At 44.8% G+C, this 26459-nt stretch overlaps 1 protein-coding gene across 1 annotated transcript; it reads left to right on the forward strand.

Annotated features, from left to right (window-relative positions):
• Window positions 1-2249: 2249 nt before the first annotated feature.
• On the forward strand, window positions 2250-20489 carry LOC144102731 (uncharacterized). Its single transcript, XM_077635918.1, has 10 exons — window positions 2250-2510; window positions 2588-2676; window positions 5052-5262; window positions 5690-5764; window positions 7447-7539; window positions 10768-10824; window positions 11840-11905; window positions 14161-14418; window positions 18348-18456; window positions 20366-20489. Exons 1-10 carry the CDS (start codon window positions 2327-2329, stop codon window positions 20487-20489), a joined length of 1266 nt encoding a protein of 421 aa, XP_077492044.1. The 5' UTR covers window positions 2250-2326.
• The last annotated feature ends 5970 nt before the right edge of the window (window positions 20490-26459 follow it).

Consider the following 26459-nt stretch of genomic DNA (forward strand, 5'->3'; position numbering starts at 1 on the left):
ACTGCAACACTTCCCTCTTCCTTTCTTCCTTCAATTCCTCCTTCATTCTTTCCCTTACGGCGCTGTTCGGGTATCCGTGCACTGAGATGTGAGGTCATTTCTTTCCTCAAAAACCAATTTCTTTTTTTTACCCGTCAAAAAAAAAAGTTGGCCTGGGGCTCATATGATATATCGTGTCAACCGTCTAAACTGGTGGCTTTTTGTTCGCTCTTTGCACAGCCTGTTCGCCGACCGTCACTCGAAAGAGGAACCCCAACTGGGGTCCTTCAATGCGCAACCTTATTTCCCATTTGGGAGGCCGGTATAATCAAAAGAGCTACTACTGGGGCTAGTTGGAAATGCATCCTTGAAGGTATTGGTGAGCGCTATCAAATACGGAGAAATATGGAATCTACCTGTGTGTTCGTCCCTTTCCGTATTTTGATAGCACTCACCAATACACCTTTAAGGTGGTATAATCACAACCGGAGGAACTTGCGCCGTAGGTCAAAAGTTCAGAGCTCAAAACCGCGTGCTATGTTGTATGGCTAGTTATACCCATGTACGTATCCCATATATCTCTTGAATTTGAACTCGCCACAGCATATCTGAGGGCTCTGCGTGTGCCGCCCTAGCTGTACTTTCTCGTTTCTTGACAAAAGGGGGGTGGCCAAATTAAGGGCCTGAGTTGGGGAAAAGTGTGTGAACGTCGAACCGACATTCATTGCGAGCTGCAAGGCGGTGAATATATGTACTCACAGTTATTACGCTGGACTGCACATCGAAAGCAGACAGTGCGGTTTAATGCGCGTTGCATGCAATTTGCATTTCGGAAGTAATTTGCGCTGTCGCACACCTGAGTATACATACGCGTACTATCGTGATCGAAAGGAAGGCGAACAACACGGAGCGTACGCGCTCACCTGTTCGCATTTCTTTTCATCACGATTTTACTTCGGTGGTAGCAAAAAAGACGCTATAGAGTCGTCCGTGATGCATTCTAGGTCGAACGTCATGTACAAGCGCGATCAAAAGAAATATGAACAGCGGAGCGCGTAGACGCCGCGTGGTTCGTGTTTCTTTCGATCGCGATAGTAATTGCTACAAATTGAGCAAAAAATTAATGTAGTAACTGCATAACGGTGCAATTACGTATAACACACAAAAAGAAACACGGAAGACGCAGCATCAACTTATTTGTGTCACCCCTTTTTATGCCACAGCACATGTGTTACGAGTAACCAACTATTATATAGCTAGTGTACATACGCGTACACACTAGCTATTGGAGAGAATTTACTAGACTGCATCCCGTCGATCAGCTGGTGTCCTAATTCTGTTTTCTTCTTTTTTTTGCGATTGACACCATTAATATATATGCCTGAACATTATGCGGGGCATCAACTTTTTTCTGCCCTTTACAGCATGCAAAAAATATTGCGCATATGTGCAGTACCATTTGCCTGATCGAGATAGTTATATAGTATATTTACTCGAATCTAGGCCGCGACCAACACTTTAAGACGATCAACGCTTGAAAGTTAAAGGTCGAATAGATCGGAACGTTCAGCGGGGACAGCACGCAAACGACATTTCTTTCATGTGAACCTACTCCCGCTCACTCGTCCTTGCCATCACTGGCCTCCTCCGTATCACTTTCCTCTTTGTACAGTTCCAATCTTCTGTGCAGTCAATCAAGAGGTTTGTAGTGCTGCTCTTTTGAAACGAGTGCTCAACCAGGATTTCCGGGATGCGTGTTTAAAGCGGCCTGTCGGAGTTTGCTCGTGCGTTTCATTGGTCACGTGGAATCTAAGCCGACCTAAGAGTTCTATATCTTGTGATTAAAAAAAAAAAAACTATCGGCCTAATATAGAGTCGAATATACAGGGCCCCTCAATATATTTTCTGCGCACTTTGTACTTCAATTGCAAGTTCGTGTTTAATAATTCTCTTTCCTTAAGAGCCACTCTCTGGCTTTTTGGTCCTACCAGTACTCGGTTTGAAGTATCTGTTCTCCACCCCTTATTTTTTTTTCACTACATATTCACATGTATATGCACATGAGTACTAGGATATATTTTATTTTCACATGCCGCTTGTCGCGGACATTTGTAATAAAAAAACAAATTAAACGGAAATCAACATGCCAGATAATTGCTTGTTTACAAGGAAAAGTGGTGCGGTTTCGTTTCCGACATATACGAAGTTATTTGGTTTCCGGCCACGACTAGGCGTAGCCATACCGTTTCGTAGAATTCGCGGCAGATGTTTAAGCCTAGCGTAGTGTGAAGGTGAGCTCTGGTGTGCTCTTATGTGCTCGCGTTGCTAACTCTGTTGGGGCAAGAAAATGTTCGTGCTTGTCCAGTACGAAGGCGAAGACAAACGCTACGTGGTATCGGACGCCGACGTTCGAAATTTTGCACCGCATGATATCGACGACTTCGAGAGGGGGAAGCCTTATGATGTGTTTTTGGCGGGCAACACCACCACCCGGGGCGGATTTTATAAGGCCACCATTGTCCATATGACAGGTAAGAGTTAGGATCCTCTCCGGCATTGCCGAACACGATTTTGGCGTTCACTTATAATAATGCGGTAAAAATTGCAGAGACTGAAGAAGAAATGAAAACGTGGCGCCAAAACAAGCGTATGGCCTCGCGCAAGTGTTCCTCGAAGGATGGCCCGCCGCGGAAGAAGGTGCGTCCAACTGGCTTTCCTGTGCTTGCTGAACATTATGCGCTTAGTTCACATTAACCGCAATTATCTTTGAACCAGGAACTTATCAACATGTGTACTGTGTCCCTGTTCTTGATATTGCTTTTTTTTTGGATTGGTGATCAGCCTAGGAGATTCACGCACAGGTTCCACGTTTTGCCCGCGGCACGGCTTTCACGTGTTGTCGGTCACACGGCAGCAATAAAAACGTCGTTCCAGTGGATTTATTGATTTGCAGGTGGGCTTAGCGCGGGACAATGCAGGGACAAAGGACGAGCGCTAACTTGCTACTGAAAGAAACGGAAGCAGAATTACTAGCTCGAGGATCTTAATGCACGACCAGCTATCCACTGAGGATAGCAAGCAAGTTTTGTGTGGACGTTGTTTTCAAGGCACCTGGAAAACTGTCAAGTCTTTGTGCACTGGCGAGCCAAAGTCATCACAAACTGGCTTGCAGCATCAGGCTTGCAAGTTAGTTGCGTGCAAAGTTGGTGTTGTTTACGAGGTCCCTCTGAGCTGTGGCCATGTCTAAATAGGGCAGACTGGTCGCTGCCTCAGTGAACGCCTAAGAGAACATGCTACTTCTTTTAAATCGTCTCAATCTAACAACCTGCCTAAGCATTATTTGAGCTGCAAATGTCATCCACTGTTCGGAAAAAGAGAAGTTCTTGGCCGTTCTAAAGGACAACTAGCAGGGGAGCTTCTTGAGGCGTCATTTATTTATGAGCTAGGAAGTGATAAGTACCTGAGTGACGCGTCTATTGTCATGTTGCGAAATGAATCTGTTTCTAAATGTCGAGCAATTTCTTGGGTATTGCTGCTTGAAGGTGGAAGAGGTGCTTCCAGTTTCTTTCTGTGCCATTTTTGTCGCCATTCAGTCCCAGATTATCTTGGTTCAGTTTGCCTTTATCCAGCCCCCCGTCTTAATGAGTGGATAGCTGGGCATGCACATTCAGTTCCTTGAGCTCGTAATTCTGCTTCTCTTTCTTTTAGTTGCAAGTTAGCGGTCATCCTCTGTCCCTCTCTTGTCCTCGTTTGTCTCACGCTAAGCCCACCTGCAAATCACTTGCCAACTGGCCCAAAACTCCACTTTGCTCAGTAGATTTCTTGCTTGGAGGAATTTCTTCTTGTTGACAGTGCACAAGGGATTTTTTTCTCTCGCATGCTGGAAGCTGAAGGGAAGGATTTACTGTGTCTACCAAGGTTTGCGACAGTCAGAAATAGGGGCACCCATTGGTAAACCTTTAAATTGCCTGCAAAAGCAGCTTCGTAGCATAAAGTGTTGACTAATGAGAATAGCGGGAGTCAGCAGAGATTCGGGAAGTCGACATAGGAGCCATGAGGTAAAGCTCTGTTAGCTTCGAGATCAGTAAAGGAAAAGTAGGGCAAGACCAACAGGAAGGAACGCTCGAGCAAAGTGAACAGTGAAATCCGAGTTGTTACCCTGTGCTATTCGGCCCCTGCTCTATGGGCCGCCCAATCTCTATAACTAGCTACCTTCACTGTGCCCTCTCGCCTCCTGTTGGTCTTGGCTTGATGCGTGTATGCAACTAAAATGACGCTGATGACATAGCCTTCACATGTACGTCACTACGAGCCCGTCTGCCCTATCGTTTTCTGCTCAACCGGCTGTGTTTGCTTTAGCGAGGTGGAAATGTGATGCGCCAAAAAGAGCATAATGGCGTTGAAAACAAAACGGTGTCTTTCAGCAGTTTTGCCAAACACTGTGTCATCTGCCTATGACTTTTGATGGGGGGAGGGGATGCGCATACTGCCAGCTAAAAAAAAAGTTATTTCCTAGAACTGTAATTATGCAAATGACTAATGACGCCCTAAATTGTAGCCACTAAGGTCAACCCCCAGTGTACATATGCTTCCTGACCCTTTTTAAAATCCAATGCAGCTTTAATCACTTAGTTGTGAACAAGGCTCCTGTACAGTAGGGGAAACTATTTATCCTTTTAATTTTTATGGTTTCAATTCACGTTTTAATGTGATGTCTTATCAGGCAAGTTTTTGTTGAAGTCTCATTTTTGTACCAGTTTTCTCGGGTTACTAGCTGTCCCTTGACCTGGTAGTTGGCTTTCCGTGGGCTGGAATGCTTAGGACAAGGTTTAGGACCAGTGGTTATAGTGCTCGGCTGCTGACCTGAACGACACGGGATTGATCCCGGCCGCTGCTGCGATCGCATTTTGATGGAGACGAAATAATAGAGCAGTTGCTTTGGGATGTTAAACCCCATAAAGCCTAAATCATTCTTTTGATGGATCACTATTTCATCCTGCTGGCAAAGAGTTTACATCCACTTCATTTGGAAAAGGGCCGAGGATTTGACTAAGCACTTCTTTATTTTTCAGTCCAAGCTGAACTTTCAGGCTAGGGCCCTGGCAAAAAGAAGTGCTGAGGACGAGCTGATGGAACAAACAAGTGAGATGGAGGGGACTGAGGGCACAAGCAAAGCTGTAAGCCTTCAATCCAAGGTTGCAGACTTGGAGGCACGGGTGAAGGAGCTCGAGAGCCTTAACAAGGAGCTGCAGAAGGCCCTCTGTGCCAAAGTTTTGAATATGGGTATGTGAATAATTTGGACTCCAAATGCTTGCCTGTTATAGCAAGATCGCTTTTTACACCACGCTGTAAAGGGTGCCCTCTTTCTGCTAGTTCACATAGGCTTTCACCGTTGGTCATGAAGTGACAGCTTTTGCGAAGCTATATACTTGGGTAACAGTGAAAGTGGGCTGCCTTCCTGCAGCAGGTGCTCACTGTTAGTAGGATTTACGCAGTACAAGAACTGCATGTTAAAACCACATGCACAGTGTTTTGGTTGCATCAAGACAGCTATGCACTATCACTAGATTCTACCATTGTAATTAGTAAATATGAGAAAACGGAGCATTTCTGTACAATTTCTGCACTCAAAAGTTATCACCTCTTCAGTGTTCTGAACCTGGCATGTCGGTTCAGTAATTTGAAGCTTCCCTTTGTAACTTCTCTTTAGATTCCTGTGTGTTGGAATGTGGCCATGGGCAGCCAAGTTCTCACCGTGCGCAGCCAGGACCACCTAGAGCAGCAGGTTCGTAAACCTCTTTTGCAACGCAGAATGGCATAGTGAGTCAGCAGGTGTTTGAGCATTTGCTATTGAATCTAGATTACAGTGCCATTTACACTGGCCAGTGCCCATGTGACCAACTGTGTAAACAAAGAAACAACAAAAATAGCTGAAGCAAAATGTTATCCTTGGAGTACACCTAAAACATGGTCGCTGTGAGCCAACCATTGTCTGATTCCACAGCAGTCGAAAAGAATGAGTGCGAGAGAGGGTGAAGAGTGCAGGAAGAAAGACTGAAATTAATGGCAAGAGCAAAATCGAACACCAAGGCAAAAGCAGTTAGTAAAATACAACAATGTGAACTGTAATGGAAACATTTTACACAAAGGTGCACCATCTGCCTAACTAAGTTGCTTCAGGATAAAGGCCACCAGTGTCCAATGCCCCCTGTCCCTGTCCAATGCCAGCTGTGGCCAGCTTATCCTGCTAACTTCCTAATCTCATTCACCCGGCTTTCTGCTGCCATCTGCTACACATGCCTTTGTGGTAGGTGATCCACATTTATTTGGGGTCCCGGTAGCTGCGGATGGTGAGCCGGCGGAGCGGGCTGTTGACGTTGCTGGCCAGGCCTGTTGCTGAAAGCGTTCTGTAGTGCGTGAGTCAGGTTCTTCTTCTTCTTCTTCTTCTCCTCAAGTAATATGGTTGCGCTCTGAGCTTCGTCTTCATCAGCGCTTCTGTCGATACCAGCGCCGCTACACCTTCTCGTGGACCTCTTGCTGCTACTGCTGCTGCTGCTGCTGCTTTTAATCTTGCTCGTCCTTCACTGTTTTGTTTCGTCACTATTTTTTTGTTATGCTGATCTAGTTTCCTGATGGGCCCATGAAGACTGCCTCAGATTCATGACATTTTGCTTTGGCTATGTTTGTCTTGTTTGTTTGTAGTTTCTTTGTCCTATGGGCTCTGGCTGTTCTATAAATGATGCTGATAAAAAAATCATGAGCATAGTAGTTGACAAGTGGCATGGCAGGGCACTGATTGGTCAGCAGGTTGTGTGTCGTCGCGAGACCACATGATATAACTGAGTCGACAGCTGCCAACTCGAGCAACACCTTTGACATGAGGGTGCGAGATGGAAATTGAATCCAGGACTCTTGGATCCAGAGTCAGACACTCTGCCCGTTGGCTATGCATGCACATTCATACGGCTTGGTTAAAGCGGGGCTCTGTATCGACGGGTAATCTGCAAATAATGTGACTGGCTACGATTGTATTCTTATGAGTGTGTGAGATAGAGGAGCAAGTTAAAGAATTAGTGGTTACGAGAGTAGCAAAGTGCATGTACACGAATGAGGATCTGCAAGAAGAGTCTGATGGGAGCCATTAAACAGTCTCACATCATGCATCGAATGAGGATCTGCAGGAAGAGTCTGATGGAAGCCATTAAACACTGCCACATCATGCCCTTGAAGGCGACGAAGCTGAAGAATCCCCAAATTTTTTGTTTTTGCTGTTGCAAATTTTTTTGAAATTTTGTTGTGCATAATGAATGCTCTTCCCAATTTTGAGCTATTTTTTAAAATGTATTCTTCTTTTGAGTGAACATGGTAAATGCTGCTCTGTGTACTTAATTTGTTGATAGTGTATTATACTGGTATCTGTATGAATAGGAAGTTTTGTCAAATCTTATGTGCTTATTTGATTTCCAGTCCCCGGCCATGCTTCTTGGGTTCAAAGTCAGAGTGCCCATGGCAGCAGTGCTTCACAGGCTAAGCCCTCGTCGCCCTTGCCGCAGCTGGCTGGTACCAACTTTTAACATTCTTGAAATGTTCCCGTGTTATCATCTTGATGCAAAATTAGCATAAACTGCTGCCTTTCTACAAGAGCAAAAATTCGGAGCCTGGATTGTTAGCAGGGCTGTTCTATGTAGAGTGGCTTGCACATTATTTCATTCGAGACACTGTAATGATCGGATCAATCAAAGCCCAAAACCTGTCCCCAAAAGAGTTAAGTTCTCGTGACATAATGCTGCTATACAGTCCAGCTCACTTTATGAATATGACTACATATGGGGAGCTAATTACTACAGCACTGCCGATTAGGCTTCTTGTTATGAACAATATGCCATGTCTAGTGGATAGAGCTTACTGGTAGCATGCAGTGGCAGAAATGCTCATCTTTTTCATTGATTTCGACAAGAACGGTAGTCACTGAAGTGTCAAGGGTTTTTGCGCAGTTGAATTTTGCATGAAGTCGACCATTGAATGAGGAAGGAGTTCTTAGATGCATGCAGCATGCAGTAGACTAGAGTCACTAAATAAAAAGTTAGAGTACCGGCACTCTTTTCTCTTATTGTTATGTGCCGCTGCCACGATCATTGGTCAGTTTGCACCACGTGATAATTGTTTACACTGCGATGGTTCATGGGGGTGGCCATTTTGTGGCTTATGCGTTTTCAGTCGGCCAACTGTGGTAGTCCTAGTGCTGCGACGCTGCAAGTGCTGTCCGTGGCCGGCGCATTGACCACGAGATCCCGCGCTTCGTAGCATTTCAGCTGCACAAGAGCATACGAGGATGGCGTTTTGCTGCGTTGTTGGCTGTTTCAACTCGCAAAATGACAGAAAACGCTTCATGCGCTTTCCGTTGGGGAAAAAGGACGGTGCTCGACTACGCGCATGGCTGCAACTCGTGAGCCGCAATGATTTCGATTATGCCATTCCCTGTAACGATTATGCCATTCTCTGTAACCAGCCCCAAAGTTTCACAGAATTATAGTGATTACTGTACTCCGGAAGCGTGCTGACCACCCAGTTACACCGGCTACAAGTTGCGAATACACGTGCAGATGGCTCGCTGCCGTTAGCTTCAAGATTAAGCCGCTGTTTGAAGCAGTCGCCAGTGCGCCCAGCATTATTTTACCTCCAGCGAGGTTACCCTTGCCTTAATCACCGTGAATTGCTCAGCCAGAGCGCTCGTATATTTCTCCTGTAAAAGTTTGCAGTAACCGCGAAGACATCCGTAGTAGCATTGCACTCGACCGCTGCCTACATTGAGCCATTAGAAATTCTCCCGCGGTGTTGACACATTAGCTCCTACAAAATAAAAGCAAGTTTAAAAGGCAACACATGAAGTGTTATAGCAACAGCTTCTACTGAGGAGGCGATCGCAATATATATAATAAAGCATACGAACAGCGCAACGCCGATTGTGCAGAGTCTAGAAAAATTTGCCCAGAATAATCAACAATAACCTGGAATATTTAAGTTCATACTGCAAGGAGTGTCTCCCCACGATGAAAGCATAAACTGTTGGTAACTGCTGTACCCTTTGCATTTGAGCGGTTCCAAGCCGCACGATTCCCGCCGCAGCGTCAGGGTGGCTAGCAGCATTGTTTATGAAATGGTTGGGCTAAAGTTAGCGGCGAGGTCACAGAAGTGGCAATCTGACAACAATGATAAACACCAAAATGGCCGCCCCTGCTTAACGCCGTGCTACAGTGTCGGTACTCTAAGTTTTATTTAGTGACTCTACAGTAGACCAGCCTTAGTCTCCAGTTGTCAAAGAAGTTGTAATGATGCAATGACAAAGCTGCCATAGCACCTCTGACATGAAGCATTTCATGAATTCTCTGCTGTCAGCATGCAATTGACATGGTAACAGCGCAAAAGCTGGTGAGCTGGTTGGGAATCCAGCGCAAGGCACATGACAGCTTCAGCCGGTGAGGCATACCATATTGAAATTTTCAGTTTGCTGGCAGCTGTAGATCACTTACTGTGTGCAGTAGTTTCACTTGCTCTGATGCTCACTTATCGCACCCACTAGACCCAGGATTCTATTATCGGCGGTTTGCCCGTGTAGGACATATGGATCATTGGGGGCAAAAGTACCAGACCCCCCCCTCGAAGTTTAGACTCATGCCACTGTGCGTAGGGGCGTCACCTGAAAAAGCACTTCTGGTGTCGAAACAGGCCTTCTGCGCCGGTCTCGACGCCAGAAGTGTTTCGTCAGGTGGGGTTCCCGTGCAGTGGCAAGGGCCAGAACTTAGACATGGCGTCTGTTACTTTTTCCCCGTAATGGTACACACTATGTAACTTTGTAAATCTTTGGCATGCTGTTACACTTTCAGTGCAGTCTTTTTTGTAGCTTTTCTTGAGGCAGCGCCTTGTTTTGAGGGCACCTCCTCTCAAAAGAAGGGGACTGGGATGTCTTTCGGTGTCCGGGTGCTTCTGCTAAGACGCGCAACTGCTTCAACTAAAGGATGAATTGCACTGCCTCCTTGTTTCGTCTGACTGAGGCATGGCTGCAGTTTGTCCTATCCGAGGCGCTGTGACAATGGGCTAATGCACATTTTGACGGCAGGACTACCCTCATTCATAATTAGTAAGCGTCAATTATAACTGGAGCTGGTATTGCGATTACCATTATAGCATGTGCAGGAGCTATGGACAGAAATGCGAACAGAGCGGAGCCTGGGTAAAAGCACAATGAATAGAAATGCGAACAGCGGAGCCTGGGTGCTCCACTGTTTGCATTTTTTTTCATCTTACTTTCACTTCAGTGGACACGAGAGTCGTCTGTTATGCATTCATGGATTACTTTAACATCTTTTTCTTACCACCTTGGTAAAAGCGCGATCAAAAGAAATTCGAACAGCGGAACGCATATGTGCCGTGTTGTTCACATTTCTTTCCATTGTTATAGTACTTTATAATGAGAAGTACTGCCTACATTGATAGACATTCTTTGCTAGTGTTCATAGTGACACCATTTTTGTGGTGCCATTATTCGCATGCAAGGCACTGAATATTTCCTGTCAAGGGGTAGCCAGCCTGTCAAGCAGCCGTATGGTCGCTTTTTGTGGGTGATCCTTGCCTGCAGTAAGGAAAAATAAATTAATTTCAGGGTATTTTGCGGCAATAAAAAGGGAAACACTGTTGTTGAGAATGGTGTGTTACGTTCGTTTCAAAAATTTTTCTGGGCAGCAATTTTGGAGGCCAGACACAAAAGGGTCGTTTTTATTTCGTTAATAGTGGACCCTGCACCATTTCCCGACGTGAACCCCGCAGACGAAGCAAGGCTGCCAAAAGGTATGTTTCTGCTTGCACAAGCTGAAGGAAACTTGGCAAGAGGGCTCTTCATTGTGCGAATAGCAATTCTTTAATGGTGTTCCCGGCATTTAACTTTTGTTTTACTGCGCTGAATACTGACTTCATCATTATCAATGCCTTGCAAGTGAAAGCCCAGGTTTGTTTTATTATGCCGAATGTAATCTGACCCAACTTGGGCAGTCGGCTGCCAGTTGTCAAGCTCACTCCTGAAAAAAATTGTCTTGGGGCGGTCTCTACAACCTCACTTTCCGCCTTGTAGGTTGGCCTCCTCTGCAATTGCAGTACCTGTCTGCTGCATTACATGCGGCTATCTCAATACTGTGCCCTTGTATTTGTGAAGCCATGCTTCTGGTTTTTCTTAGAGCACATTTACATCAAGAAACATGATTTACTCCATAGCCTTCAGTAATAGTGCCTTGCTGCACTGGAGAACTATGGTGTCTTGGGATTTTTGTGGCGTATTCTGAAGGAGTCGGCCTTTTCACATTCCAAGATATGGAAAGCAGCATGCATCTGTTGTTTAAAGCACTTGTGACTCGTTGGCATATACTCATGGAATGCATGCGATGCTGAAACTTCCACCACTCCACTGAAAGGCGTTATCTTTGTGCCGATTTTGGTGTAGCTCTAGTCTTCAAAGGTAAAACTGCCAGCTATGTTCCTAAGCACAGATGAGATTTCAAACATAAGCAAAGGTCTGAAATTGTGTGAGGTGAAAGAGTAAAAAAAACGGTGCTAAGTATCTATTACCTCAAATCAATGGGAAAAAACTCAAAATCAATGAAAATGAAAAAAAAACTGAAAAAAAGCTACCCCGGGCACTTAATTCCTTACATGCTATGAATGCGAAAGCTGTGTGGGTTAGTGTTCATACGTGCAGAATTGGTCATTCTTTACCTAAGATTCATAGATGGCAGATAGTTCTCGCACTTCTACTGTAAGCTGCTTTTTACTTTATCCACCTGTCTTTCTTGTTTTTCCTCTTATTTTGCAGCTGTAGGGCCTACAGCACAAGTAGACAACACAGTGGGGATCACAAATGAAGCTGGAGAGGTGCGTGGTATTTCGCTAGTTTTTTGTTTACGTACTGTGTTAGTCAGAGGTGAGAAAAAAAGCATTTCTTGAGACTTCATAATGGCCGTGGACTCTGGACCTCTTCTGTTTACCATGCTCGGGCAGCTTGCTGGCCGCTAGAAAAGTCTAGACAGGAAGGTTCATCTTAGTCATAAGGGATGGTGGCCACGGATCACGGAAGCACGCTGCTTTGCTTGCTACTGCGTATCGTTGCTTGCACATGTACGGTAGATTTTGGCTCCTTGGGAGCAGAAGAAACGATGTGAAGTTATTGGGCGGCTGCAGGCTGTAGAGCAAACAGCTGATCGCGTTTCGCACACATATGGCTACGACGACACGAGTGTATGGTGTTGTGTGCTATCTTGAAATCTGAACTTAAGCTTCGAGAAATCCTCAAAAGCATGTGACAAGCAGTTGCACTGGCTGCTCGCTTCCGCCCGCGCATCTTGTCCCACAGCTTTCCACCACTCCTCCTCCAGGCAGTGGCTGAATCGCTGATGTAGAAGCTGCGAGACAAGACGCACCGGCGGAAGCAAGCGGCCCCCTTGACAAAGGCCAGCTAGAGGTTATGCCCTATGTGCATAAAATGGCACATAACCTGAAGAAGGTGGCGTCTTAACAGGGAATCCGTCTTGTGTTCTCCGTCCGCCCCCTGCAAGTTGTCTCAACTTTGCAAGCATGTGGCGGACGGTCCGTGCAGCGCCGCCTGCACCACTGAAGTGGTGTACCAGTTTCCACTGCAGTGTGGCAGAGTTTGCATTGGCCAAACTGGCCAATGTATCAATGATAGACTGTGGCAGCATTTCTGCTCTCTGAAGAGTGAAATTGGTGCTAATCTCCCCAGACATTGCATGGAATGCAATGGTTGTTACCCCAAGCTTAATCAAACAATATCGTAGGAGGGGGAAAGTCTAGAATTGAGCGGGAGATTTTAGAAGCAGCACACATGCACACACTTGGCCTTGACACCCATGTAAGTGAGCCTTCTCTGGCTCTCCTAGAAAAATAGACCCGGTTTATTATCAACAAGTGATAGTTGCGTCACCCCTTAGCAGTCGTTTTTCCTTTGTCATTATGTGTGATTGTACCACATGTTATTCTTGAGTTTATTGTTTTTATTATTTCATGGCATTCCACGCACAGACCCAATGTTTTGCTTCTATGTGTTTTTTGATACTCAATGTCATTTGGTGTCTACTTCTGTAATCTTCCACGGTGAAACACATAAGTTACACTGTGCCACATGTAAGTGTTTTGTACAACAGTGGCAACTTCAGACATGATTGAGTCCTGTTTTTTCGTAGTGTGTCAATCTTAATTGAATTGAATCAAAATATTAGTGCATCCACTAAGTTGCCAGTGTTCTTCACAGCATGCTTTAGGCAAGTCACAAGGCCTGTAAAGCAGATAAGTTTCCAAGCATACCGGAGCAAGCTTTTCCAGTCTTTCATTGTATTGTAAACAGCATGGAACACAGCTGCAGAGAAGGTAAACAGCAGGTGCTGTGCTATATATTAATTTTTTAGACCTTCGCTTACCACAAATAAATACCAACTTGACTAACTTGCCATAATTCTACGCCTCTTGCTGTGACTGGCTTCTTTGCCAAAGGGTTGCAAGTCACGAGGTGCGATGCCCGCTTGGACCTGAGAACTGTTTTCGCCCTTGCTAGCTTGATATTAAATATTGCAGTACTGGCTATGTGTGTTAATATTTTAAAGGGGCCGGTACAAGGCATGTAATGAGTGCAGGCAGTGTAACAGTCGGTGGGTCTTGACTGTTGGGGCCCATGAAGCTAGTCCGGGTTGTTCTGCAGTCCCGATGTAATTATGGAATATACAAGAACCCCAGGTGGTAGAAATTTCCGAAGCTCTCCACTACGATTTTCCTTATAGCCTGAGTTGCTTTCAGACATCAAACACCATAACACCAAACCAAACCATTTTTTACCATACACATATGAGTACTGCAGCATGTATCATGCTTTTGGAAGCAACTAGTGTGCAGCATTTGATAGAAAATACATGCAAGCCAAAAATTTGTTGTCTCCACTCTGCAATGTGTCTTGGTTACTTTGAGCGGAAATTAAAATGTGAAAGTGCTTCTCAGGAAACGCATCTTAGACTGGTTCCTTAATATGTACATTTTTTAGTGGCTTTGAATGTTCAATCAGAAGTCAGGTCACTAGCAAGTATGTTTATGTTGGCATTTCATGTCGGGTGAGTTCTGCATTTAAAACAGTATTAACACCATCTGTGCTCTGCGTTCATCTTCAGGTTCATGTTGGGCATGGAAGTTATGTGCCCGTGGCTGCGTGGAATCGCCTGCTGGCATTGGGCAGTGATTCCACATTCTGCAAACAGTTGGCAGTGTGCCTGTGGGGCAACGAAATCCTCGCCCAAAGGAGCCTCACAGGCACGCTGTCAAATAACGCCATCTCTAAGGGGATGACGAAGATACATCCGCCGCTTTCCCCTCTAAAGGTGGCTTCAGTGTCAGGTAAACCACTCGTTCTTGTTGCATAGCTGCATGCATTTAGTCACTCTTACTGGTGAATGTGGTGAATGTTTTTAGAATGTGGCCCATTTGAGATTCTGTGAGTTTGTAAATAAATAATTGCATTACTGTCATTGTCAGACTGATGAGAACCAATTCACACTATAAAGAGGACTTTACAGTGAAAGCTCGTTAATTCGAACCTCGATAATTTGAATATTTGGATAATTCGAACTACACTACTTGGTCCGGCCAAGCTCCATAGGGATCTCTGTATAAAAAAGCCCGTTAATTCGAAAGCGAGTCGGTTTCGCTAAGCATAATTCGAACTACGCGCTGCCGCGTCTAGGCAGCTTGGCACACAGCACGTGGCCAAAAAAAAAAATAGCACCTCCGCATAGTTAGAGGCTGCGCATGTCTTAAACAGGGACAGAAGATGGAACCAGATAAAACCGTGGAAGAGTGGGCAAAGCCTAAATGGCGCAATCACCGGCGCGGCGGCACCAACGGGTAGGGGTCGACGGCCGCAGTGACGGCTGCCTACCCTCATTTCCGCACAGCCTCCGAAACTCGCCACTAAATACTCGCTAATTCGAGTGCTGTTAATTCGGAAATATGGATAAATACTGTCGGCGCACTCTCAGCCAACGCCCATGAAAGGCTGTGACTTCGGACGGGTGCTACGAATTACGTGCGAAAAGCTTTTTTTCTTTCGCGAGTGTCGTCCATCTTTCCACCCATCAGTCGCCAATGGAAGCATGCGGTCAGCCGCGATCATAACGCCGGCTTTTAGCATCGCCTGGCGGTCAGCCGCTGGCCGGAAGCGGCCAACGTCGGCTATCAGCGCAGACTAATCAGGGCGCGACCGCGTCAGGCTTCCGCCTGCTTCTGCAACATGGCTGTGCCTGCCAAAGAGGCTTCTCACTTCACCACGAACTCGTCGTTGCCGCTACACTGTGCCTCATGTCCACGGCAAACAAAAGTCGCACGAAGCTTTCGCTTTGTCTGAAGATGTCCACAGCACAAAATTTTAGCGATGAAACGCGCCAAATTTTCAGAATGCTTCTGGATTTTCAAGGCTGCTTGGCTTAGCCACTACGCGTCGGTTGACGTCAGGAAGCGCAGGAGGTTCAAACAGGTTAATTATTTTGGTTCAGAAAAGGGCCATGAAGAATAATTGGTCCTCTTGGTCGTCATTGAATAAATAATAGTTTAATTGTAAATGCACAGCTGTTCTTTTTCTCATTTTACTAAGCATATGAAATCACGCAGTTTCTAAACCCTGGCGGCAGCCGGCCATTTTCCGCCACTTGTGGTGCTGCACGGCGGCGGTGCGGGGAACGCCGTGCCGCTCAAAGTCCGCAGCGCAAGTATGCTCCTATGGGTCGCCCTTAAGGCGAATGTACTGAAAATGAGGCTTGCATAACCGGACAAGCGCTGGCACTCTGCAAAGTTCACTTCTCCCCTTTGCTAGAGCTAATGTCAAAAGGTAAACACACTGGGATGTTATCGCTGCGCAACATCTTGGCGCACTGCCAAGAAATGCGTTGTGGACCGTGAAGGTATGAAATAGAGGGAAGTGTTAACGACTGACGCTTTTTTTTCAAATTCTTAGGCAGAAATTGGGGGTGGGTGGCTTCGTTACACAAGTAAATACGGTACGTTTACTACCAAATGCAAATGGTTCTTGTCAGTTTTTTCGAGGCCATTCGTTATTCGAACATCCGATAATTCAAACCTTTTTTCCCGGTTCCATGAAGTTCGAATTAACGAGCTTTTACTGTATATGAAAGTCACTTGAGTGATGCTCGTCTAGTGGCAGCTGAAAAGTGCACAGTGGGCTGTGGGATCAGGCAGCAGCTGTTGCAGCCGCTGCTTTCCAACCTTCTTGCGACGAAGGTGGTTTGAGAGGTCAAAATAGAGGTCGTAAAGACATGACGTATGGTTCCCTGCAGTTTCTTTTGCGTTGGCTCATGATGGTTGCAAGACTTTTGTTTCAGACTGATTCTGTCTGCTGTAAAAATAGACTCGGGGACTGAACGCATTCTGTTTGCATTGCTGTCACAGCAGTTACTGAAGGGGGTGTGTTGTTCAAGAAGTACAAGGAAATATCAGTATCATCAGCTGCCCCATTTTAGATGAACGTGTCCGGAATGAACATGGCAGCACCAGTACAAAACAACAAATATGCAGCGAAAAGTTGACACACAAGCACCCCGGTGCCAGGAAAAAGTGCTAAAGTTGCTAATTTTAAACGCGGAGTAGACTGCTGCTAAAACTTAGTGAAATGTATGTTTTTCAACATGCGCTGTCCATGGTTCAGGCATGATTCTACAGAGCAATGACATCGAATCGCATGATACGCAACCAGCTTCTGGAATAATGATTCACTCCTGTGAATCTGGTGTTACACTTACTAGAGGACAGAAGCTCCCTCTCCCATTGATCTTTAGTGAACTGTGCCTGTGCCACTTGCTGCCACCTTTTCAGAGTCGTGGGATAGAATTTGCTGGTGCCAGTTGACGACCGATTTTTCGGACTGTCTACGGACCACTAAAAGTCTGAAAAATCAGGCAGTTCGGACAATCAAATTTTATTGAAAAAATTACGAACTTATTACCAATATGCCGGAGAAAGGGGTCAGTTGTATTGCACACATTATAAAGCTCCTCACGGCTAAATTTCTCCGCGTGACGTGCACACACGACGGCGGTGACCGCTTTCACATGCTCGGCCTGGCTGTGGTGCCCTCAGCATGTCGCCGATAAATGCACGGTTGGGACAAAGCTTAAACGAGAAAGCAAGCACGCTGCTGTGGGAACTGCGCTGCACCCGCAATACGATGGGCCTGGAACGAGAATGCGAAGATGGCGAGACAATAACAATCGAGAAACAGCCGAAGCAGGTGCTCCGTCGGCATTGGCCTCGTAATTAGGCCTAGCGACTGGAGCCAAAATCGGCATTGTATCCAGCGATATGCTCTTAGCGGTGGCTTGCGTATAATGAGAGGTGTCTTGCCTGTCATCGAAACGCTAGTTGTTTACGGTTTTATGATAGAAAAGTCAGGTTTGCGGTGTGTTTTGCCGCGGGTACGCTGACCTCGCTTTGAAATGCACCACCATTTCCTCCTGCGCTCGCCGTCTCCGTGAAGCCGTACGCCTCCCACGCAGCTTTGCTGCTACCTGCTCTCGTATTCGAGACGAAAGACTCGGTACAGATGATTTCCGTGAACTCTCACTACTGTTAAAGTCCGTGTGGCGGAAGACATTCAAGAACAGTATAAATTCAAAACCACGCGGGTGCAATGTGCCGACTTGCGTAGAACTTCAGCATCGCAAGTTAAGAGGCTCCCTTTAAGCTTGAATTTCGTTTTGTTTGATCAAGTTTTCGATCTCGCTTGCAGTTATGAATTAATGAGGTTCCACTGTTGACATTATATGGCAGCTTCAGTATTGGCGGCGAGTGCGAATGAGGTCCGAAAAATCAAGCAATCAGTCGTAGTGCGTCTGAAATTTCAGGCACTCTTGAACATTGGCTCTATGGGCCATATCGCGGTGCCGTGGAAAAGTCCAAATAATCAAGCATGTCCGAAAATTGTCTTATTTTGTCTTCAGCAGCTCAGAGGTAGCTAATGATGAAGGTGAGAAAATGTCATGCGAGGTGTACTGAAACTACGGATCTCTTTGCTTGTTAATTTTTTTGTCAATTCAACTTTGGGTAGGCTTGCATAAGAGTTGGCATGAAATAAAGTGAAGAAAGCAGCAACCTTTGTGCAGTTTCTGTATGCCTCACATGACCTGAGCCCGTGTTTTATGTCATCTTACCCATTCGCTGGCTGAACCAGCAACAAAAAAATGGAAAAGCTTGTTTTCAAATTATTTTATGATTTTTTTATAAACACACTGACATTACTCATTGTCCAAACTTTGCAGATTCCTTCCGGTACTATTTGATGCTGAAAGGGTGCTCTGCCGAGGAGCTTTCAAAGCGGCACAAGAAGGTCGTGCGGTATTTAGCACAGAAGTGCTGTGACCTGCGGCGGTAAATATCTGTGCAATATCTGTTTTCTGGTGTGCGAAAATACACTCTAATTTGCATTTGTTTTTATTATCATCAGTATTAGTCTGATGAACTGGCATGCACTGGCTCCACCGAAATGCAGCCGCAATGTCCTTCGTATCAGCAGTCGAGCGTCCTAACCACTAAGCCACCGCGGCAGTGTTCGTTGTTTAGGACGCTCGACAGCTCAAGAGTGTTCGCATTATGTGGCACTCGTAGGTTGCTGCTGCTGCCAGCGCTTATAGTAGCAGTAGCAACCTTCACGTTTTTACAAAAATTACATTTTTTAACTTTAGAAAGTGATGAAATTTGCCCAAATTTTCTTGAAACTTTTGTATGAAAACTGGCATGAAACTGCTTCGTTAAATCGAGGGAAAAAATACAAGGATTTCAGTGGAAACTAAAAACTAAAATTAAACTTTGTTGCGCAGTGAACTTCCTTATATTGAGGTTCTATATATTGAGGTTTAGCTGTAACTAGGGGTGTGCGAATATTCGAAATTTCGAATACGATTCGAATATGTTTCATATTCGGTTCATATTCGTATTCGAGAAATGATATTCGTGAATTTTCGAAAATTCCCGAATACTCAGCAGCGATCGTATACCGCGCCGACTTTCGTAAATCTGATTGTTGCAAAAGCGCAACATATGGGCAGATTATCTGAATGTAGAGTTTAAAGTTCCAGGAAAAAAATAAAATGCCTTGTTCTCTTTCTTCTCCGTCGTTTATCCGCGCCGACTTTCGTAAATCTGATTGTTGCAAAAGCGCAATATATGGTCAGATTATCTGAATATAGAGTTTAATGTTCCAGGAAGACAATAAAAATGCCTTGTTCTCTTTCTTCTTCGTCGTTTATCGCGTCGACCGATCGCATTCCGATGCCGCTAGACTTGACCTTGTGCACAATACCGCAAGTGGGCTTTCCCACTTACCACATTGCTGCGAACAACATGGGGGACGAGCCGCTTCTAACGGTTGCAATGCGAAAGCTTGTTTATTTTTTATTTTTCTGTAATGTGTTATCTAATTAATGCCCACACCCATGGCATTCGTTCTGTCAACGCTCCGAGCGTGACCATCGCCATCTTGTTTTGGTCAACTACGCTATGCGGGAAAGCCTACTTGCGGAATTTCACGTGAGGCTCCCGAAGGGATGAGTCTAGGTCTTAACTAGGACGAGTCTTAACTTTTTAACTACCAACCTCGAGCTGCACTCGTAATCGTAAATTGTACCAATATCTCCACTGACGACTGCGGCCAGATGTCATGCTGCTATCACTGACAGACTAGCTACAGTCTGCTACAGCTTACAAATTATAATACTAGAAGGTGTTAGTTTTTTATAAAAATGTTTCATGCATGTAGAACATTTTAAGCCTGACAACAGCCATTTTGGACTTTCTGCATCACTGTGCCTAGAGATGTATCGCACAATGTCTGACTATACTAATGATGAAACCTTGTTTATGCTGGGACGAAGCAATGTCTATGCACTCTAGTGCATTACAACGTATCGGATCGAATAGATATGGGGTTGTAACCCATTACTATATGGCATGCACTGAAGGAAAGGTGCCCGCAGGAGCAGGTTTTTCATTTCAGGTTTTAATGGGAGACCATCTGGTTTCTGCTTTGGCCTGAAGTGCAAGGTTATGGATGTGGGGGCAGGTTTTCTGCACCTTGTTAGCTGTAACTGTGTGGTTTGGCCATGATGGTTAGTCCTTTTTTATATTGATGCAATGTCATTTACCTAACGCATAATTGGTTGATGCAAGCCCTCGTTTGTAAAAAGATGAGCGTTCATTATAACTGCGGCCATAAGTCTTCTTGACTGTCTAAAATGGGTGTCTGCTGACATTCAGTATTACATTATTTTTCTTTTTTCAGCCAAGACAAGACCGCTTTTGAGCCACAAGAGCCTGCAGCCAGGAGCCTGCAGCCGGGAGCCTGCAGCCAAGAGCCGGCATGCAGCCAGGGCAGCGTGCATGAGCAAGTGCTAAAAAAAGCTTAATTTTTTACAATAAATATATTTATCATTTTCATTTCAATTAAGCTATGCGGTTTTGTGCATGAATTACTCTGGAATGGAAGAAGCTTTTGTTAATTGAGAGGCGACCGTTAACAAGCTTCTCATTTTTGTGCATGACTTCCAGAATGCACAAAGCCTGTGTTACTTGATAGGAGACCATTAAGTTCACAAGATTTGCACAGTAATGACTGCAACACGCGTACGAGGCACTACAAAAGACAAGACAGACTACAAAAGACAAGACAGACTACAAAAGACAAGACAGACTACAAAAGACAAGACAGACTACAAAAGAGAAGACAGACTACAAAAGACAAGACAGACTACAGACTACAAAAGACAAGACAGACTACAAAAGACAAGACAGACTACAGACTTCAAAAGACAAGACAGACTACAAAAGACAAGACAGACTACAAAAGGCAAGACAGACTACACAAGACATGCCCAAAATACGACAAGACTACAGACTACAAACTTTTTCTGTCTTAGAATCCTGTAGTACGTTTTGACTGGGATGTGCTTATTTATTCGTTGTCTTTTCTATTATCCTTAACCATCGCTTGTTCGCGGGCTTTGTTCTTAAATAACTGCTCTAAATTACTCATTTGAAGCGTTTTACTTCTTTAGCCGCTCATTTATAGGGACTTCTAGAATTTCAAAGGGCCATTCTCTGCACTAAACATTGACAGGTAGTAGACCACACTCTACAGGATCTGCAAAGACGTACTGCTCATGAGGGAAGAACTTGGCAGCCGACTGTATGACATCACAGCCAGAAAATGTCACGCGTGAGACATGCTGAGAGTCAAAATAAATAGAATTATGACCATATATTTGTGACGTGCGGACGCAGAGCACGCAGTTGTTGTGTGTGCGTTGTAAATATTTTTTCTCGGGGAACCTTTTTTCTTTCCTCTACCTTTTTTTCACGCAAATTAGTCCTCCCATCATTTTATTTTTTGGAACACGAGCGTGGGGACAGCTATAAATTAGTCTTTTGAAATATAACGACTTTGTGTCTGCATAATCCTTAGACCAGCCTTAGATGTTTCCTTCACGTTTTCTGCGCCCTCACAGCAGTGATCGGAATTAGCAATGGTAGGCATTAAAAGATAGGCCTGTCCACAGCTTCTAACCGATAGTGTTGGTTTCTTACTGATATGTCGGCGTCAAAAGTTATGATAGCTAGCCGAGGCACGGATACAATCACGATAAGCTTTAGTAGAAGCATAATAAAATGTCCTTCCCGCTACTTAGTTGAGCTACGACCGCTGGTATAACACTTGTCTTCGATCTGCGGCAGTCACCGCGACAGCCCTTTTGGTAATGCTGTTTCATTCAAGGCACGCTTCGCCACGACCGACCGACCGACCGACCGACCGACCGACCGACCGACCGACCGACCGACCGACTGACCGACCAGCCTACCAGCCAACCAGCCAACCAGACAGCCGGCCAGCCGATCGATCTATCAATCACTATTTCTTTAAGAAATAATTAGAGATAGATATTTAAATGAAAACCAAAGAATCATCTTAAAACAAGTGCGTGCTAAGAAGGTTTTAAATAACAGAATGGCCTAGGAATAGGACTCCAACCAAGTTTTCAATAAAATCATGCCCACCAATTGCGCTTTATTTAAATAATAATTTTTGTTTAGTAAGTTAGGAAACAGGCGACTGCAATTATTTGGATTTTTGTGGTCTGCTGGCCGCATGTTTTTTAAAAGATCCAGCCCCCGCATGACGTTCAGATAGAAATGCACGTCTACTGCTCAGCGTAAATTATATTCTAGACTCAGAAAAAATAAAATATGTCAGATACTCAACGACGACTTTATCGTTTGGTCTTAAGTTTCCCGTACATTTTCCTCGGTTGAACAAATGTTCTCGCCTAGGGATGTTTGCCGTTATTAGATTATTAGAATTCAATGGAGTTTTAATCTGGAATGGCATTCCTAATGAGGTTAAAACAGAAACAAATTTTGTACAATCCCTCAAAATGTTCCTGATGAATATGTGAAGTATATGGTATGAATTTTTACTTTTTGTTTCGAAGAGAAATATGTTTTTTTGTGAGCGTTTTGTTTGTATTCCTGTATTTTTTCTCCGCAAATCTTATAACGTTCTAATTTTCATTTTAGGAATAGAAATTTTCGTTTCCGCGTGCTGCAAATATGTTGTATTGTATTGTGTTGGACCCCAAACTAGCCCCTGGCTATGGGTCCAGTTATTATTGTACATATTGAATTGTGCTCAGTTTCATTTTGGAATAAAAAAAAAGACAGAAGCATGGAACAGCAGCAAATGCACCTGTGCAATTCTCACGCGCTTCCAGCACACCGCACTCTTTCACCAGCCTTCTTCGCAGCGCTCTCGCATCTTCCTATTTAATTTAAACGAGTTCTGAGATTATGAGACGAACAGTAAATTTCATTTGAAGGTTCCCGCGTTGCATCGGCACGTCCTAATTCCGTCAAACTGGGCCTAGTTAAGGTTCTGGTGAGCACTCCTAGCCCGCATCGCACGCCAGGTTTGCCTCGAGTTCCTTTCAGATGAGTTCAATCTCTATTGGTGACACAGGCAGTCATGGACAAAAATTTAGCGGATGCGTGTTCACTGGAAAATAATATTTGTTTCTGCCTAGCCAAGGCAGCCAGGCAGCTGGTATTTCTCCAGTTTATGGAGCACGCATGTTCCACAATGCTTCTATGCTTAACATTCACCTGCTTTCGCTGACAACATAGCAACAATCTTTTCCCTTAAATCCGCATCTCGTAAACGTTTCTCCATGACTACAGTACTAGTTTTGTGGGTAGCTGTAGATAACTATGCACTGGACTGAACGGCCCGTTTGCGTTGAATTTTATCACCTCCTTAAGTTAGAGGAATATGGTCAGCTGAATATAATTCTCTGGTGCATTTTGAGGCGACAGGGCGGCTTCCTTTAGGTCATCATATTTTGAAGCATTTCGCACTGCGATATCTAGAAATATTGGGCAATATGGCCACGGCTTAAGGTTGGCGTTTAATATTACAGTAGCACATAGGACGGCCGTGGGTTTCTGCGATTCAGACCTACATGTCTGGCAAGTGGATATATTATTACGGTATCGACGGATTTCCTTGATAGGCGGTACGGATTTCGAGCGCTCTAGACAGGTCTGTGGACAACAGTACAATGTTGGTGCATGGCACCATCAATAGTGCAGAGTTGTACCATGCCACCGCCTTTGATAATTCTATTTTTCATGACCCAAGGCTAGGATACTGTGTTGATTACACACGCGAAGAGATTCGACACGGCTTTGGTGTAAAGCACACGATATTATTCAAACTTTCAGGGTTTCTTCCGACCGTTTGCTTCCTCACTGCTTGCAGCTAAGTGGCTATTTCGGTTACTGACATCACTTTCGCTGACCGTACATTAATAACAGTAAAACAGGAACCTTTTGTAGCGATACATTACGGTAGCATTTCGTGCCTTCAGCTTGGCGGCGCCGCCACCCTGTGGCTGATCACGTGGTTCGTCACGTGACGAGGTTCCTCCTCGGCCAGCTGTAGCTATCGCGTCACTCCAGGTTTAACCAGAGCTAAATCACCACCAATTTTTTTATTTCTTTAGTTTTCCTAGCTTTCAAACATTTCTTGGCCGAAGGAATTTCGCTTTGAGTGGCAATTCCTGGAACGAAATGACGCCTGTCATAGATGTTACGACTGGAGTGTAGGGCCAAGAGGTCGATCATAAATTTGCATGAAGTGCTGGAGCCGGAAACTTCGGAACTTAGTTAAAAGTAAGCATTATTATGAGCACTGATCGTACCTAATCATTAGAGACATTTCTTGTGAACATTCCAATGTTCAGAGGAATATACGGAACTTTCGCAGAAACTTCGCAGTTAAAAAAAAGTCTTAATTGTGCATACAGATTTTCATACAGGTGAGTTTTGTAAGTTAAACGCACTTTTTTGATTGCACGAAACAGTTCGTAACGGTTTAGCGTCGTGAAGTTAAGAAGCTGAACGATGGTCGCATTCGGCTGAAAATGCAATTTGCAATGGTAAGCAATCCCAGCGCTTTAATTTATTCTTACTATTAAGAGAAACAGAGACATACCGCGAAACGCCCAACGTAGTATGCTGGTTGTGGCGCATGCTGAAAACTAGAAGCACGCTGATTTGCAGACAACGGAATGCCTGTTGCTGTTGTAACGATCATGTAACGTTATGGTTGCAGCAACGATGCTGGTTGGTGACTTATTCTTGTCATTTATTTGGTGAACGCCCTACAAGAAACAAATAAAAAGCCTAACAGGAAGTAATGAATGTTGCAGTATGATGTTAGCAACAAGTAGTTGCAGCATGAGCTGAATCCTTACTCTTATTTTAGTGCTTGCAAAGGATGTGGAAAGCAAATGCAGACTTATATGTTCTTGCTTAAAGGTATGTTCCTGCTTTGCCAGTCCAGGCGTTGAACGGCACACCATTAGGATATCGTCAACTTTTTCCAAGTATTCCTGCGCTTTATCCCTGGAGGATCAAAGGATTTTAAATGGCAATGGGGACTCAGCCGTAGGATATGTCTTTCTGTGCGAAAGAACCGGAGGTCGTTATTTTCCACCTTATCTGGCTTCAACGTCGACCAAATCTTCACTTCTTCGTTATTACACCGTAGAAATAGATGCCTGAAACCATTATTATATGTCTCATGTCAGTGTTAGCTGTTCAACCATCCTTAGCATGCACACTATTAAAGTTCTAAACAAAAAAGGTCACCGCTAAGGATAATTTTCACGTGCGAGCAAGCAAAAAAAATTATTAATGGAGCCTTTCGCAATAGAAATAATCCCAGACACAATCACACACGTGAGAAAAGTAGAATAGCGTTAGGCTAAAGTACAATTGCCAGAATATCATTAATCCTTAAAATATTTAAGTTTACCCACACTACTGTAATTCTGAACTCATATTTCGTGACGCCAACTGTGGGTTGTCCGGAATTGTTGCACATTGTGTTAGACGAATTTCATTTCTTTTGAAGCCGAAGTGTGCGATTAATGCAAGAGTGTAAAAACGATGCATAAAATCTTTTCACCTTACGATGCTATTCGGTGAACCCAAACGTCACAATAAAAAGATAATAGTCGCGTCAACGGAAGAAGAACAGGAAAAATATAGGCTCAGAAAAGGCCATGAACCCTGTGGATGTCATCGTCATCATCATCGAGATAAAAAGAGGTTCGTGGTGAAACTTGGCCCGGTATCCGCAATGCCAGAACGAACCACCGGAGCCCCACAGCTTCTGCCGGGGGGAAGCGACCGCAGGGTGGTCTTCACCAGCAGGGCGTCAAATCCGACTAGGAACGGACATCTTGCACAGTGACGCCCGCCGCCTTCAGGGCAGCCAAGCCTCTACGACGCCCTTGGACGGTCGACCATGAAAGAAGCCCAACCTGTGGACGAAGGGTAGCTTCATGTTGGCGTTGATCACGTGATCGCCATCGACCATGAAAGAAGCCCAACCTGTGTACGAAGGGTAGCTTCATGTTGGCGTTGATCACGTGATCGCCATCGACCATGAAAGAAGCCCAACCTGTGTACGAAGGGTAGCTTCATGTTGGCGTTGATCACGTGATCGCCATCGACCATGAAAGAAGCCCAACCTGTGGACGAAGGGTAGCTTCATGTTGGCGTTGATCACGTGATCGCCATCGACCATGAAAGAAGCCCAACCTGTGGACGAAGGGTAGCTTCATGTTGGCGTTGATCACGTGATCGCCATCGACCATGAAAGAAGCCCAACCTGTGTACGAAGGGTAGCTTCATGTTGGCGTTGATCACGTGATCGCCATCGACCATGAAAGAAGCCCAACCTGTGTACGAAGGGTAGCTTCATGTTGGCGTTGATCACGTGATCGCCATCGACCATGAAAGAAGCCCAACCTGTGTAC

Source organism: Amblyomma americanum, chromosome 8, assembly GCF_052857255.1.
Source record: "Amblyomma americanum isolate KBUSLIRL-KWMA chromosome 8, ASM5285725v1, whole genome shotgun sequence".
In the NCBI taxonomy this organism is placed as follows: Eukaryota; Metazoa; Arthropoda; class Arachnida; order Ixodida; family Ixodidae; genus Amblyomma; species Amblyomma americanum.